The 13122-nt window shown below is 42.0% G+C and overlaps 1 protein-coding gene across 4 annotated transcripts in view; it reads left to right on the top strand.

Moving 5' to 3' along the window:
- Positions 1 to 13122, top strand: part of NEGR1 (neuronal growth regulator 1) — an 846722-nt gene that overhangs the window by 702400 nt on the left and 131200 nt on the right. For 2 of the 4 annotated variants that reach the window (XM_082264787.1, XM_082264788.1), the window contains exon 7: positions 2761 to 2802. The exons of the other annotated variants lie outside the window; for them this stretch is intronic. In XM_082264787.1, coding sequence (XP_082120913.1) covers positions 2761 to 2802 — 42 coding nt within the window. The remainder of the gene's footprint in view (positions 1 to 2760; positions 2803 to 13122) is intronic. 4 annotated transcript variants of the gene reach the window in all.

A 13122-nucleotide genomic window follows, 5' to 3' on the forward strand; every position in this document is an offset into this window, starting at 1 on the left:
TCCATGTTTGTTGGAATGATGTCATTTTACCTAGCCTTTTGGCTATTTGTTTTTCATGTTCGTATGTGAGGTTTACATATGGGACAACCTCTGAGACAGTTGGGGTAGTTATCGACTTCCATTTTTTGGTAAGGTGTAGCCTAGACACCAGAATGTGTGCCACTAATGCGAAATTGTGGGGGGAATTCCCCTATTTCTAGGTTTAATAAACCAAGTGCCGGAGCAGGTGGAGTGAGTATACCCGTGACTGAGGATATGAGTTTAACCACTTAAGCCCCAGCCCTATTTCGGACACTTTTTGTTTACAAGTTTAAATCAGTATTTTTTCCTAGAAAACTACTTAGAACCCCCAAACATTATATATATTTTTTTAGCAAAGACTCTGGAGAATAAAATGTCGGTCATTGTAATATTTTTTATCACGCGGTATTTGCGCAGCGGTCTTTAAAGCGCCATTTTTTTGGAAAATTTTTGAAAAATCACATTTCACTAATTTTAAAAAATACTAAACAGTAAAGTTAGCCCATTTTTTTTGTATATTGTGAAAGAACATGTCACGCCGAGTAAATAGATACCCAACATGTTACGGTTTAAAATTGCGCCCCCCCCGTGGGATCGCGACAAACTACGGTCAATAGAGATCTCAATCTGCGACGCTTTAAATTTATTTAACGGTTACCAGTTTTGAGTTAGAGTGTAGCTCTTTTTTTTAAATTATTGCTCACGCTGTGGCGATCGCGGCGATACCTCACATGTGTGGTTTGAACAGCGATTTCATTTGCGGCTCGACTTCCGTATACGTTTTTTTTTGTGCGCGAGCTAACGGTGACGGGGGCGGCTAAATTTTTTTTTTTTTTTCCCATTTATTTTATTTATTTTTTTAACTTTATTAAAGTTTTAAAAAAAAAAAAAAAAATCTGATCACTTTTATTGCTGTCACAAGCAATGTAAACATCCCTTGTGACACCAATATGTAGTGACAGGTACACTTTATGGAGGGATCGAGGGTCTAAAAGACCCTAGACCCCTCCACTACACTTCCCTGTATGCAAAACGCCGAAAACGGCATTTTTGCATACAGCCGTTTTTCAAATTTGCCGCCTTTTGCAGCACAGTAACCCGGAAGTGACGTCATGGACGCCGCCTCCGGGTTACGTCATCGGAGACCCGATTGATGCCGTTTCCAGCATTCATCGAGACGTGCCGGCTGGGTGCTCGGGGCTCCCGGTGGAACGGGAGCCCCGGGCAAAGCCACGGAAGGCGGCGGGAGGGAGGGGGACGTCCCCTCCCGCCCCCCCGGGTACCGATCTAGCGGCTCCCGAGCCGCATCGGTCGGTACCGACGGAAAGCCAACCGTCGGCTCTAAACCACGGTACCGGGATGATGCCTCTAGCTAGAGGCATCATCCCGGTACACTACCGCAAAGTTTACCGACGTAGACCTACGTTAGTATGCGGTAAGTGGTTAAATATTTGGTTCCAGAAGCTTGTGAGGCTTTTACAGGACCAAAGTATATGGATGAGGTTCCCTACTTGACCACAGTCTCTCCAGCAGAGTGGGGAATGAGAGGGGTAGAATGAGTTACGTGTGTAGGGAGTTAAGGTCCGTACACACGATAAGAATATCTGAAGGGAAATTTCGTCTGACGACCGATCTGCCGATTTTCGGATTGTTAGTATGGTGCTTTCGACAGCCGACTCCGACTTTTCGGCTGACAAAATCCTGATGTGCAGGCTATAAAATTTTTGTTGTCCGTAATACAACGTCCGATTTCCATCTCATTAGTACAGATTAAGATGGAAAAAAATCTTAAATGCAAGACTAGGCATGCTCATAGAGGAAAGAACACATACAAAGCAATCCAACACATGACATCACTTCTGAAGTAGAATTCTGTCGTACGGGAAAATTCATATGAAAAATACCTCTTCACTTTCCACATCAGACTAGCATGCCACAAAAAACGGACGACAGATCTTTCGATAATCTGATCGTGTGTACGGGGCTTTAGGTACCATCTGGAAATTACTTTATATGAGAGTTCCCAGTGATTATTACAGAGGGATATGGAATAGACGTAATTCATGTGTTCTGTCCTTAATCCTATCCAATTTTATTTTATGATATCTTATCCAAAATTCTATACTATTTCCTATCTTATATCATATCCTTTTCCATCCTATATCCTATCATATTACATCCTATTGGGAGACAGACAGCAGTAAAACCTGAGGTTGTAAACCCCTCCACTCCATCTAAAAACACAAAAATAAATGACACACTTTAAATTCATCCTTATTCATAATATGTAAGTTTGGTGCCTGTTTATGCGTTAATAATAGGGCTGTAGGATGTATAATAGCTTCAACCATCCTTTCATTATAATAGGTAGAGATGAATAGTCATATGCCCTCAGACTCCGATTAATCTTAAATCATCACAACTGGCACGGGTTTTTGTTTCATTGAACTGTAAATCCAAATAGTTTTTATGAAATAGTAATTTAATAAAAGAGAGAGAGAGAATGAGATAATAAAAGCCTTCAGCTGCTGGCGAGGGGACTTCTCAGACATTATGGTACGGTTTGACATAAATTCATGTCACTTGTGTCTTATGTCCAGGTATATATAATCATGAACAGACTTTGTCCCTGTTTGTTGCACGAATGTTGCCTGTCTCATTCTATGTCTGTCTTCCATATGGTGTGTGATTAATACCCAACCTCTTGTTTTGTTTTTCTTTCCTCTTCCCCTACTGTAGAAATAATTGAACCTTCCACCACTAGTCCTGTCACCAGCTCAGGTCAGTGTCCACATACACTCAAGTATGTTTGGGTACTTTCTCTCTGCTTTGTCATGTCATGTGCCATCCGTCATGTCAACTTATCCAAAGCATAAAAGGGTCAGTCCACAGTTCACCCAAACTTGATATGTCAGCCAGGGGGTGAACATTGAAGGGCTCAAAACATCCACTGTCATATATGCTTTGGGGGATCCCAGTTGCATGATATTCCTGATAGTGCCTCCTCCATGGAGTTTTGCCTCTCTTGATAAATTCTCCAAAATATCACACAATTGAAACGTATTGGCCTCCCTCATAAGTCCCATAGCATTTGAGAAGATGTAAAATGACTGTTGCAAGAAAATCTCACCAATGAAATCTTGAAGATGTACATTATATCGCCAAAAGTATGGACACCCTCCAAAATTTAGGAGCACAAAGCCATTCTCATATAGACATGATTTGGTTACTTTCATGTGGAAGAACTGGAGTGGTCTGCACAGAGCCCCTGAACCCTTTTAAATGCCTTGAGGATGAATTGGAACACCTTTTGCAAACCATGTCTTCTAATACAACATCAACACCTGACCTGGGAAATTTTCTTTTGGTTGATTGGGCACAAATTCCCACAGACACGGTGCAAAATCTTGTAGAAAGCAGAAGATGTTATAACCTAAAAAGAAGGGCTAACTCCATATTAATGCTTATGGTTTTAAAATGGATTGTCCAACAAGCAAATATGAATGTGATGGTCAGCTGTCCACAAAATGTGACAGCCAAATCTGCCCAGGTTTGCCAAATTTTGTTTGAAATTCGGCTAACACAATCTTAAAGGTGAATTCCTTTTGAAGTCTATAGAGGCAAATTTTGGTAAATTATGAGCATTTTTAAGGGCTAATGGGCAAACTAATGGTGGAAAATACACAAATCCTTGAATTAACATACTTAGGGGAGGCCTTAAAGTTGTACGTGGGATTCAGGAACAGTACGATTTTCACAGACAGTCTCAGCCACAGCATACTCTGGCAGCACAATTTAGCTGTGAAATTGTTGTTTTTTTCGTTTATAATTAGCTTACTTACATACAGCAGCTGTGCTCCAATCTAATTATTTTGATTTGAAAAAAGGCTTTTTCTGGTAGATTTACTAGAAATACATGATTTTTCATCAAATGATTTTACATCCGCTTTGACCAGCAGATAGAAATTGGGCAATAGTTCATTTTTGCTCTCCTTGTTTTTGCTGATGCAAAACTATCCTGCTGCTGGCTAGATCTATCAAACTCTCTTTAAGAATTAGGAGAATGCAAATAATATAGTAGCATAAAATTGGCCAGTGGCTGGACATTTTTAATGAGAATTACCTGAAATGTACTGAAGACAAAAGGGGTTATCGCCAGGTGTTTTGCTACAAGAGTTAAAAGACATAGCAGTGTAAAACTGGCCAGCAGCAGGACAACTTTAAAAAAGCAAGGCTAGGCCCACATTTACTAAAGACAAAGAACACTGGGGATGATTTACTAAAACTGGAAGGGTGCAAAATCTGATGCAGCTTTGCAAAGAAACCATTCAGCTTTCAGCTTCTATTATAAAAGCTTAATTGAACAAGCTGAAGTTAGAAGCAGAATGGCTACTATGCACAGCTGCACCAGATTTTGCACTCTCTAGTTTTAATAAATCACCCCCCCTCCCCACAGGTTGGGGTTTTAATACAATAATTTGTATACTGTAGGGCAGTGATGACGAACCTTGGCACCTCAGATGTTTTGGAACTACATTTCCCATGATGCTCATGCACTCTGCAGTGTAGGTAAGCATCATAGGAAATGTAGTTCGAAAACATTTGTGGTGCCCATCACTGCTGTAGGGGATACAACAGTATAATAGGCCTAAATATAGTATGCCTAACTTTTAATTTATTAAAGATATGTCAAATTTGAGTTATATATTGTAAGGTGGTTAAGGTGCACACTGTTCTTGCACTTTTTTTCCCCTTTTAAACGATGCAGCAGCATGCTGCAAAAAAAAAGGCAGCTTAAAGAACAGATGGCTAGTAACAAGTGCTTCGAGCACCCAACACTTAAAACTGACTTATTCAACATGAGAATAAAAAAAAAAAAAAAAAAAAGATGTAAAATACCCAAAGTTCCATCCTTGAAACAAAATCCTACTTTTTTGAGGGAAGATTTGCAGCAACGAAAAAGTCAGTTTACCCAAAAATAAAGGCTCTATCAACATTAAATAAAACCAATATACCCCCAACATAAATGGAAACACCAGAATACCACCCCCTAAAGAAAAGCAAAAACAGAAAAAATATGTTTTCTATGGACAGGATAGCAGCTAAAAGTGACCTCTGAGCTCAAATCAACCGCAAACTAAAATGAGACTAAAAAGCCTAGTAACAAAAAAAAAAAAAATGACAGAAAAGGAGTCGATTGCTCAGAGAGCTAGCAATCTGAATTAAAGTACAGTTTCCTAACTGATCCTTATCTCTCCGTTTGTCAGCTTCCCCTATACTTTTCCTACAGCAGCATCTAATTCTCTGACACTATGGCTGTTTTTGGTTAACCTTTTATAGTGAGGGACTGGCGTATCCAAAAGCCCCATTATTGCCCCTTCTAAGTCTGCTAACCATAGTTCGAAGGCCATGCATTGTATGAAGGTTTAAAAAAGAATTATCTGGATGAGTCTGCACAAAGGACCATGCATCTCAAACCCAAAGAATTCTCCTTGAACCTATGATAGTGACAAACCCGATCCTTATCCCTATCCACAAACCTTTGGCTATATAGTGTATATGAAGCCAATTGATGATTGTGTTCACCAACAGAATATCAGTGTTGGGTGGAATGATCCTTTAATGCCTGAGTTTGCCTTTTTTCTTTACAAATGTGAACATTATATGTAATGAAGGTTGAAATCACACATGCAAATGTATTTTCTACTGTTATATTGTGATGAGGTGTAAATATTTAAGTTGTAGATATCAGAAGATTGTTAGTTTAGCAGTGGCTGCAGAATGCTCTCCTAAATATCCTCAGGTGGATAAAACTGTCCAGACACCAGTAGAATTCATTTTCAGAACATTCTTTCTATTTTCTAATAGTTCATCGGGAAAATTAGTGATTGTTTTTAACTGTAATGATAAGGAAAAGCAAACATAAAGAACTATTTTTTTTCCTGAAACAAACAATTCTAACTGTGAATGCGGTTTTCGTTCAGAAAAAGTCACGCTTATTGTAAAGTGCCTACACATCCCCAAATCAGATGTAGAATTCAAGACATTGGCATTTCAATCAAACACATTTTTTCAGGGTTTTCATACGAAAATTGACAAAAAAAGTCCATAATGATACTATTGAAAGCTGTGATGAAAGTTTTTTCTGAATTTTGGCATGAACGTTCAAACTAAATTCTACTGATATAAGGCCAGCTTTAGACACAAAAGGCCAACAATGTTGTTTATGGAACGCTCATACATATTTGTTTACAATCGTTCTACAATTTCTTCTCCGTACCAAGTTAAATTTCTTACAGATCTGTGCAAAATAAAAGAGCAAGCACTTTAAAAACACATTTTGAAAAACAATAATAAAATTCGGGTATTACCTATTTTTTAACTACGTGGCGCATCTTGATTAGTTGTCATTGGCCATGATGGAAAGTTCAAAGGCCAGTATAGGCTTAATGGGACAAGATACGGTAGGTATAAAGTATATATAGAAAGTTGAATGGTTGAGCTGGTTTTTAACACACTGGTGTACTGGTGTACTTTTGTGTTGTCTTGGTCAATTTCTTGGTCATTTGCTGATGTTTGCAATCAGATATAAGTAAAGATGGGAGCTACATTGTGGGGCAGCTATTTCATTTCCAAAGCTGTATCCCATTTATTACGAAACCGTGGCATCATCAAGGTGCGAGACACAAGTTGGAGTGTGGTCCTTTGTTAGCCATAAAATAGATCAAGAATTTACCGTATTCATCGGCGTATAAAATGCACAGGTGTATAACACGCACCTTTATTTTTTTTGAGGGAAGTTTCAGGAAAAAAAATGTACATTTTAAAAAAAGAACTTTGTAGCAAAATAAGGGTCAGTGCCCACCTTTACCAATGCCGATCTGCAGCCTCACCAGTGCCCATCATTGCAGCCTGATCTGTACCCATATGCAGCCTCACCATTGCCCATCATTGCAGCCTGATCTGTACCCATATGCAGCCTCACCATTGCCCATCATTGCAGCCTGATCTGTACCCATATGTAGCCTCACCATTGCCCATAATTGCAGCCTGATCTGTACCCATATACAGCCTCACCATTGCCCATCATTGCAGCCTGATCTGTACCCATCTACAGCCTCACCATTGCCCATTATTGCAGCCTGATCTGTACCCATATGCAGCCTCACCATTGCCCACCATTGCCGCCTTATCTGTTTCCATATGCAGCCTGATCTGTGCCCATATCTAGCCTCGCTATTGCCCTTTATTGCAGCCTGATATGTGCCCATATGCAGTCTCACCATTGCTCATATGCAGCCTGATATGTGCCTATATGCAGCCCCACCATTGCCCATTATTGCAGCCTGTTCTGTGCCAAATTACACAGAGAGATCTTGTTTTACTCTGCATTTGCAGTCACACACAGTCCCGCCTCCTTGGCCGGCTCTTATGATAGACAGAACACTGGTCCAATGCCGGGACGTGTGACGTCTATCCTAAGAGCCAGGCTAGGAGGCAGGACTGTGTGTGACTGTGAGCACCGAGTAAACAGGAGACCCCGACTCTGTGTAATGTGGTGGCGCTCGCTCCTCCCCTTCCCCTCGGAGGCAGCTAGGTACAATTTCGGTGTATAACACGCACACATGATTTGCCCCCTATTTTCAGGGGGGAAAAGTGCGTGTTATACGCCGATAAATACGGGTATGTTTTTTTTTTTGGTCATAGTAAAAATCACTAGATGAAGGGGGCTTAGTATCTGGAAAGATTGCAAAGACTACTAATCAGCCATGAAATGTATTACCATTGATACATTTTGGCATGTATATGTAGGTGAAATCAATCTTCAATGGGGACACAGATAAAAATAAATATCCAACTCAAACCTTCCCTCACTAACTACATATAAATTATTATTATTATTACACAGGATTTATATAGCGCCAACTGTTTGTGCAGCACTTTACAAAATGAAGTCAGTCAGTACAGTTACAATACAAAAGGAATCAGAGGGCCCTGCTCATTAGAGCTTACAATCCAGCAGGGAGAGTCCAGTGATACAAAAGGTAATAACTGTGAAGGATTAGCTGATAGATAAAATAAAAACGTTATTGCTAGGTAGAGGCAGGATAGGCTTCTCTAAGGCCCCTTTCACACAATCAGACCGATCAGGTCTGCCAGATTGATCAGGTCTGCCTGTCCGGTTGTCAGGCAGACCTGATTGGGCCACCCATTGACCTCTATGGGGAGGCAGATGTCAGTGGACATGTGCCCGCTGACACCCACCTGACATCTGATCTGACACAGGAAAAGGACATGTGTAGAGGTGATACAGACATATAGATATGTATAATGCCATCCACTCAGAATAATGTTACAAAAAGAGGAAAAATGGTCCCGACGGGGTTTTATCGAGGCATATACATATAAGGGAGTAACAGAAAATAAAGAATATTTTATATAAAAATGTAAATATTTAAGAAACATGTAAAAAGAAAAGAAAAAAAGGCCGAGTGAACCAAACAATACTCAAAACCTCATAAAAATACATATCATTTCAAATGACAACAAAGTACAGATGTCTGTGCAGCACGGTTACCAAATTGACTAAACAGCAAGGTAGTAGCCTGTTAAATTCGTGATTCGAACTAGGTAGTCCCAACATGTTTCGAAATCCTATGATGATTTCTTCATCAGAGGAAAGGATAGCACAGAGTTGTCTATTTTTGGGAAATAATGTCATATCAATAGATCAAATCAATACATATAGCTGAAAACAGATGTATGGCGATATGTTTGCCATCCGTCCAGCGGGTCAGGTCTGATGGGATTGGATGAAAACAGACAGGCTGTCCATTTTCATTGGATCTTCCCATAGAGGAGAGCGGGACTCTGACAGGTCCATCTCTGCACAGTGAGCGGAGATGGACCTGTCATCCGCCTGCTTAGCAAGGATAAATTAAGTGATCCCCACTGAGCAAACGGATTCCATCCAAAAGGAAGGGTTTCCAGGGATTGCCTGAAGATAGAGTAAGAGATAGTCAGAGAGATTTAGACAAGGAGTTTCAGAGGATGGGTGGGGCTCTGGAGAAGTCAGAGAGGCATAAAAATGGCTGTGTTTGTATTTTTAGTCTTTTCCCAACACAACGGGCCCATTCAGACATTTCTGGTGTGTTAACAGGGTTGTATTATGGCAACCCAGTCATTATGAATAGACTGCCAATGCATCCAAATAGAGCAATGGACATACTGTACCTGCACCTTATTTTCTGTTGCACCACACTGCAACACATTCATGTAATTTGCGTTGTGCTTCACTGCCCTGCTTTGTGCATTGTCAGCTACTGTACAGTGCATTGGGATGCCATTCACACTGCAGCTCACTGTACATGTTAACATGCCTTGCAGTAATGCAAAGCAATAGTTTGAATGAGCTACAATAGTAGGGAAGAAAATGGTAATAAAAAGGAGAAAGCAAGTACAAAGAAGACATTGCTGGGACCACCATAACCTACGAAGAAGACACCATAGGGTGGTTCAAAGCTCCTCTTCTAAAACCTTAAATATCTGTGAGTAGATTTACTCAGTTAGTAATATCACTGCTTCCTATTGAAGCTCAGGGACGTGTATCCAGTCCATATAATGACTACTTTCATTGCGCATGGCATATTTTAGGGCATAGTGAGCATAAATATATTGTACAATGCTGTAGCATATTAACCACTTGCCGACCGCCGCAAGTAAATATACTGCGGCGGTCTGCCCCTCACAGGCAAAGTGACGTTTATAAACGTCACTAGCCTGTGAGGCTCTGGGGAGCGAGCGAGCGCCGCCGGAGGCGCGGTCCGCACCCCCCCGCGCGCGTGTGACCGGCAGACCCGATGCCCGCCGGTCACTCGGCGATCGTCGGGGGAGAGGGAGAAAGTCAGGCGGCTAGTGTAAACAAGCCGTCTGTCATTCTCCCCTGTGTAGAAACAATGATCATACGGTTCTACTATGTAGGACCGTTGATCACTGTTTCTACAGCTCAAGCCACAGGCAATCACAGTTAGAAGCACACCCCTAGGGACACACATAACCCCTCCCTCTCAAAAAAAGTTAACCCCTTCACTGCCAGTGTAATTTTACAGTAACAGTGCATATGTATAGCACTGATTACTGTAGAAATGTCACTGGTAACCCCAAAAGTGTCAAAAATGTCAGTCAAGGGTCCGATCTGTCCGCCGCAATGTCGCAGTACTGCAAAAAAAATCGCAGATCGCCGCCATTACGCGTTAAAAAAAAAATAACAAAAATCTTTCCCTTTGTTAGTAAACGCGATAACTTTTGCACAAACCAATCAAAATACGCTTTTTGCGATTTTTTTTTATCAAACATATGTAGCATAAAACAAATTGGCCGAAAATTTTTAAAAATTTAGATTTTTACACTTTTTTGGGGGGGAATTTCATATAAAAAAATTTGAAAAATATTGTTATTTTTGCAAAATTGACGCTCTTTTTTTGTTTATAGCGCATGATCAAAAAATTGCACAGGTGATCAAATACCACCAAAAGAAAGCTCTGTTTTAGGTACAGCGTCGCACGACCGCGCAATTGTCCGTTAAAGTCACGCAGTGCCGAATCGCAAAATACCCCCTGGTCAGGAAGGGGGTAAAATCTTCCGGGGCTTAAGTGGTTAAGCTGCAATTTTGTAAGCCACAATTTTTTTCTGCAAGAATTAAGGTTTAAAACATTCATGTCCTACTATGATCCAAACATGCATATCATGATGCTAACAGAAAAAGAGATTTTTTTGTTTTGTTATTCATTCAAAATATAAAAGATATTGTAATAAACTGCAAAATCTGGGACAGTGACTGGGATCTTGGTTGGTAGCTGTTATGTAGCTAAACATCTGCTGGGCATGCACACATGTTGAGTAAGTGGTGTGGGTGTTTACCAGGCACGTTTTTTATTTTTTATTTTAACTTTTGATAAAGTAGTGAGGTGTTAGAACCCCTGTCAGGTTTATATGGCTGTCTGTGTACCTTTGTCTAACTGTTCTGATCACCAATGTCACTAGTAATGAAATTGAGGGGAAATCCACACTTTTGAGTTGCCACTAGAACAGCAATAAAGGAGAAATCTTCTAATAGGGATGGGAGATTGAGAACGAAGATTTCCTTCACATTGTAAAGATATCCTCTAATTTCCTGTGCTGAATGTACAGGATAGGAACTAAAGGGATATCTCCCTAACGGTATAGAGATAGCAAAAAAAAAAAAACAGTTTTCTCTTAAGCCTTTCTGACGCAGTTAAAAAAAATTGAAAATTGTTGCTCTATATATCCTTTAAATAGAAACTTTCATGTATATTCCGTGAGTGTTTATCTTGTGTTATTGTATAGTATATCAATTACCTAAAAATGTACATTTGTGGCCATCACCATCTTCTTTTTTTTCAAATTTCTTTTATTGATCAAATGTAATATAACCATCATACAAAGTATGCATTAGAACACAAGTCCAATATGTAGGTTACATGAAGGATCAGAGGTTAACATCAACAACCACATCATCAAAACACACATACATAAGTAGAGCTCCATAACAATGACTTGGTGTAAACTGGTATAACTATAAGTCCCATGATGGCCAACCACAAGGTAAGTGACACATAAAAAGAAAAAAGGAGTAATGCACACTTATGCAATAGGGGTAACCACTTCATAAGTACCAGACAGAGACGCTTAAGTAAAACCCAGGTCAGATAGGGGAGGCGGGTGGGACAAGGGGGGGGGAGACAGGAGGGAGGGGGCTCACGAAGGGGTGGGAGGAGACAGAGGAGCAGAGGAGAGAATGGAGTAGTAAACAGATGTAGTAGAGGGTGGTGGTAAAGGAGGAGGAGGAGGAAGCGCGGCCTGTAGGAAACGGGTAGAGTCGTCCCGCGCGGGTGACCACCGCACCGGTCAGTCCGCAGGCGGACCGGCATCCCCGCCCAGGGCCATGCCCTCCGCAGACATGATAAAAGAATTCCAGCAAGCCCAGGTTTTGGAGTATTGCTCCTTCCTGCCCTGAGCCGTAAGGACCAGATCCTCTAATTCATTAAGCCATTTGACTCTACGCAGCCAGAGAGGGATCGTAGGAGGGGACGTGCTCTTCCAGCAGAGGGCAACACAGGATTTAGCCGCATCCGCCAGGTGGCTAAGTACTGAGCGCTTATAGCGCTTAGGGGCAATGCCAGTGCAGTGCAGCAGGAAAAAGGCCGGATCATCTGGGATGGTGCGTTCCGTCATCAGCTGGGAGATCCTACGGACCTCCGACCAGAAACCCCGTATCAGGGGGCAGTTCCAGAAAACGTGGTATAGGGTGCCCCTGTCCTGTAGACAACGCCAACACCTATCCGTCGCCTCCGGGAAGATGCGGCACAGTTTGTCTGGAGTATAGTACCAGTGCATGAGAACTTTGTAGTTGCATTCCTGGATGCGGGTGCAGATTGATGACTTGAGAGAAAACCTGATAATGTTGCTCCTCTCCGATTCAGTAAATGTCTTCTGAAGCTCTCTTTCCCATTTGGAAATGCCCGGGAGGACAAAGCCCTCCGGCGGCACGGAGAGAAGTTCATACATCTGGGAGAGGGCATGGGGCAGAGCTCCCGCAGTTACCAGTAGATGTTCCAACGAGGTAAGGTCCCCCCCGAACCGCGTCGGGGGCCCCAGTTCCCGCAGAAAGTGCAGAAGTTGTAACGCCTGCCACCGAGTCAAGCGATAGCGTCCCGTCATCGACGTCAGCTGGGAGAGAGACATCCACTCGTGGCCCTCCCTGAAGTGGGAGACCTGGAAGACTCCCTCCGCCAGTAGTGCAGCAAATCTATCCCCTGCGCAGCCCGGGGGGAACCGCGGGTTTCCCAACACCGGGAACAGCTGGGAGTGACTGTTCACCAGACCCCTGGAGGCCACCACCACGGCACACGACCGAAGAGTCGGGCCCAAGGTGGGATGTCGTCTAACTTCGGCCGGGAGGTCCTTCAGAATCAGGGGAGCCCTGGACAGACATAATGGAAACAAGGAGGCCTCCAGACTCACCCACTGTTTCAGGTCGGCGTGTCTTGCCCAGTCCACCCACCGTGCCAGATGTGCCGC

Source organism: Pelophylax lessonae (assembly GCF_965119305.1).
Source record: "Pelophylax lessonae genome assembly, chromosome: 8".
Classification (NCBI taxonomy): Eukaryota; Metazoa; Chordata; class Amphibia; order Anura; family Ranidae; genus Pelophylax; species Pelophylax lessonae.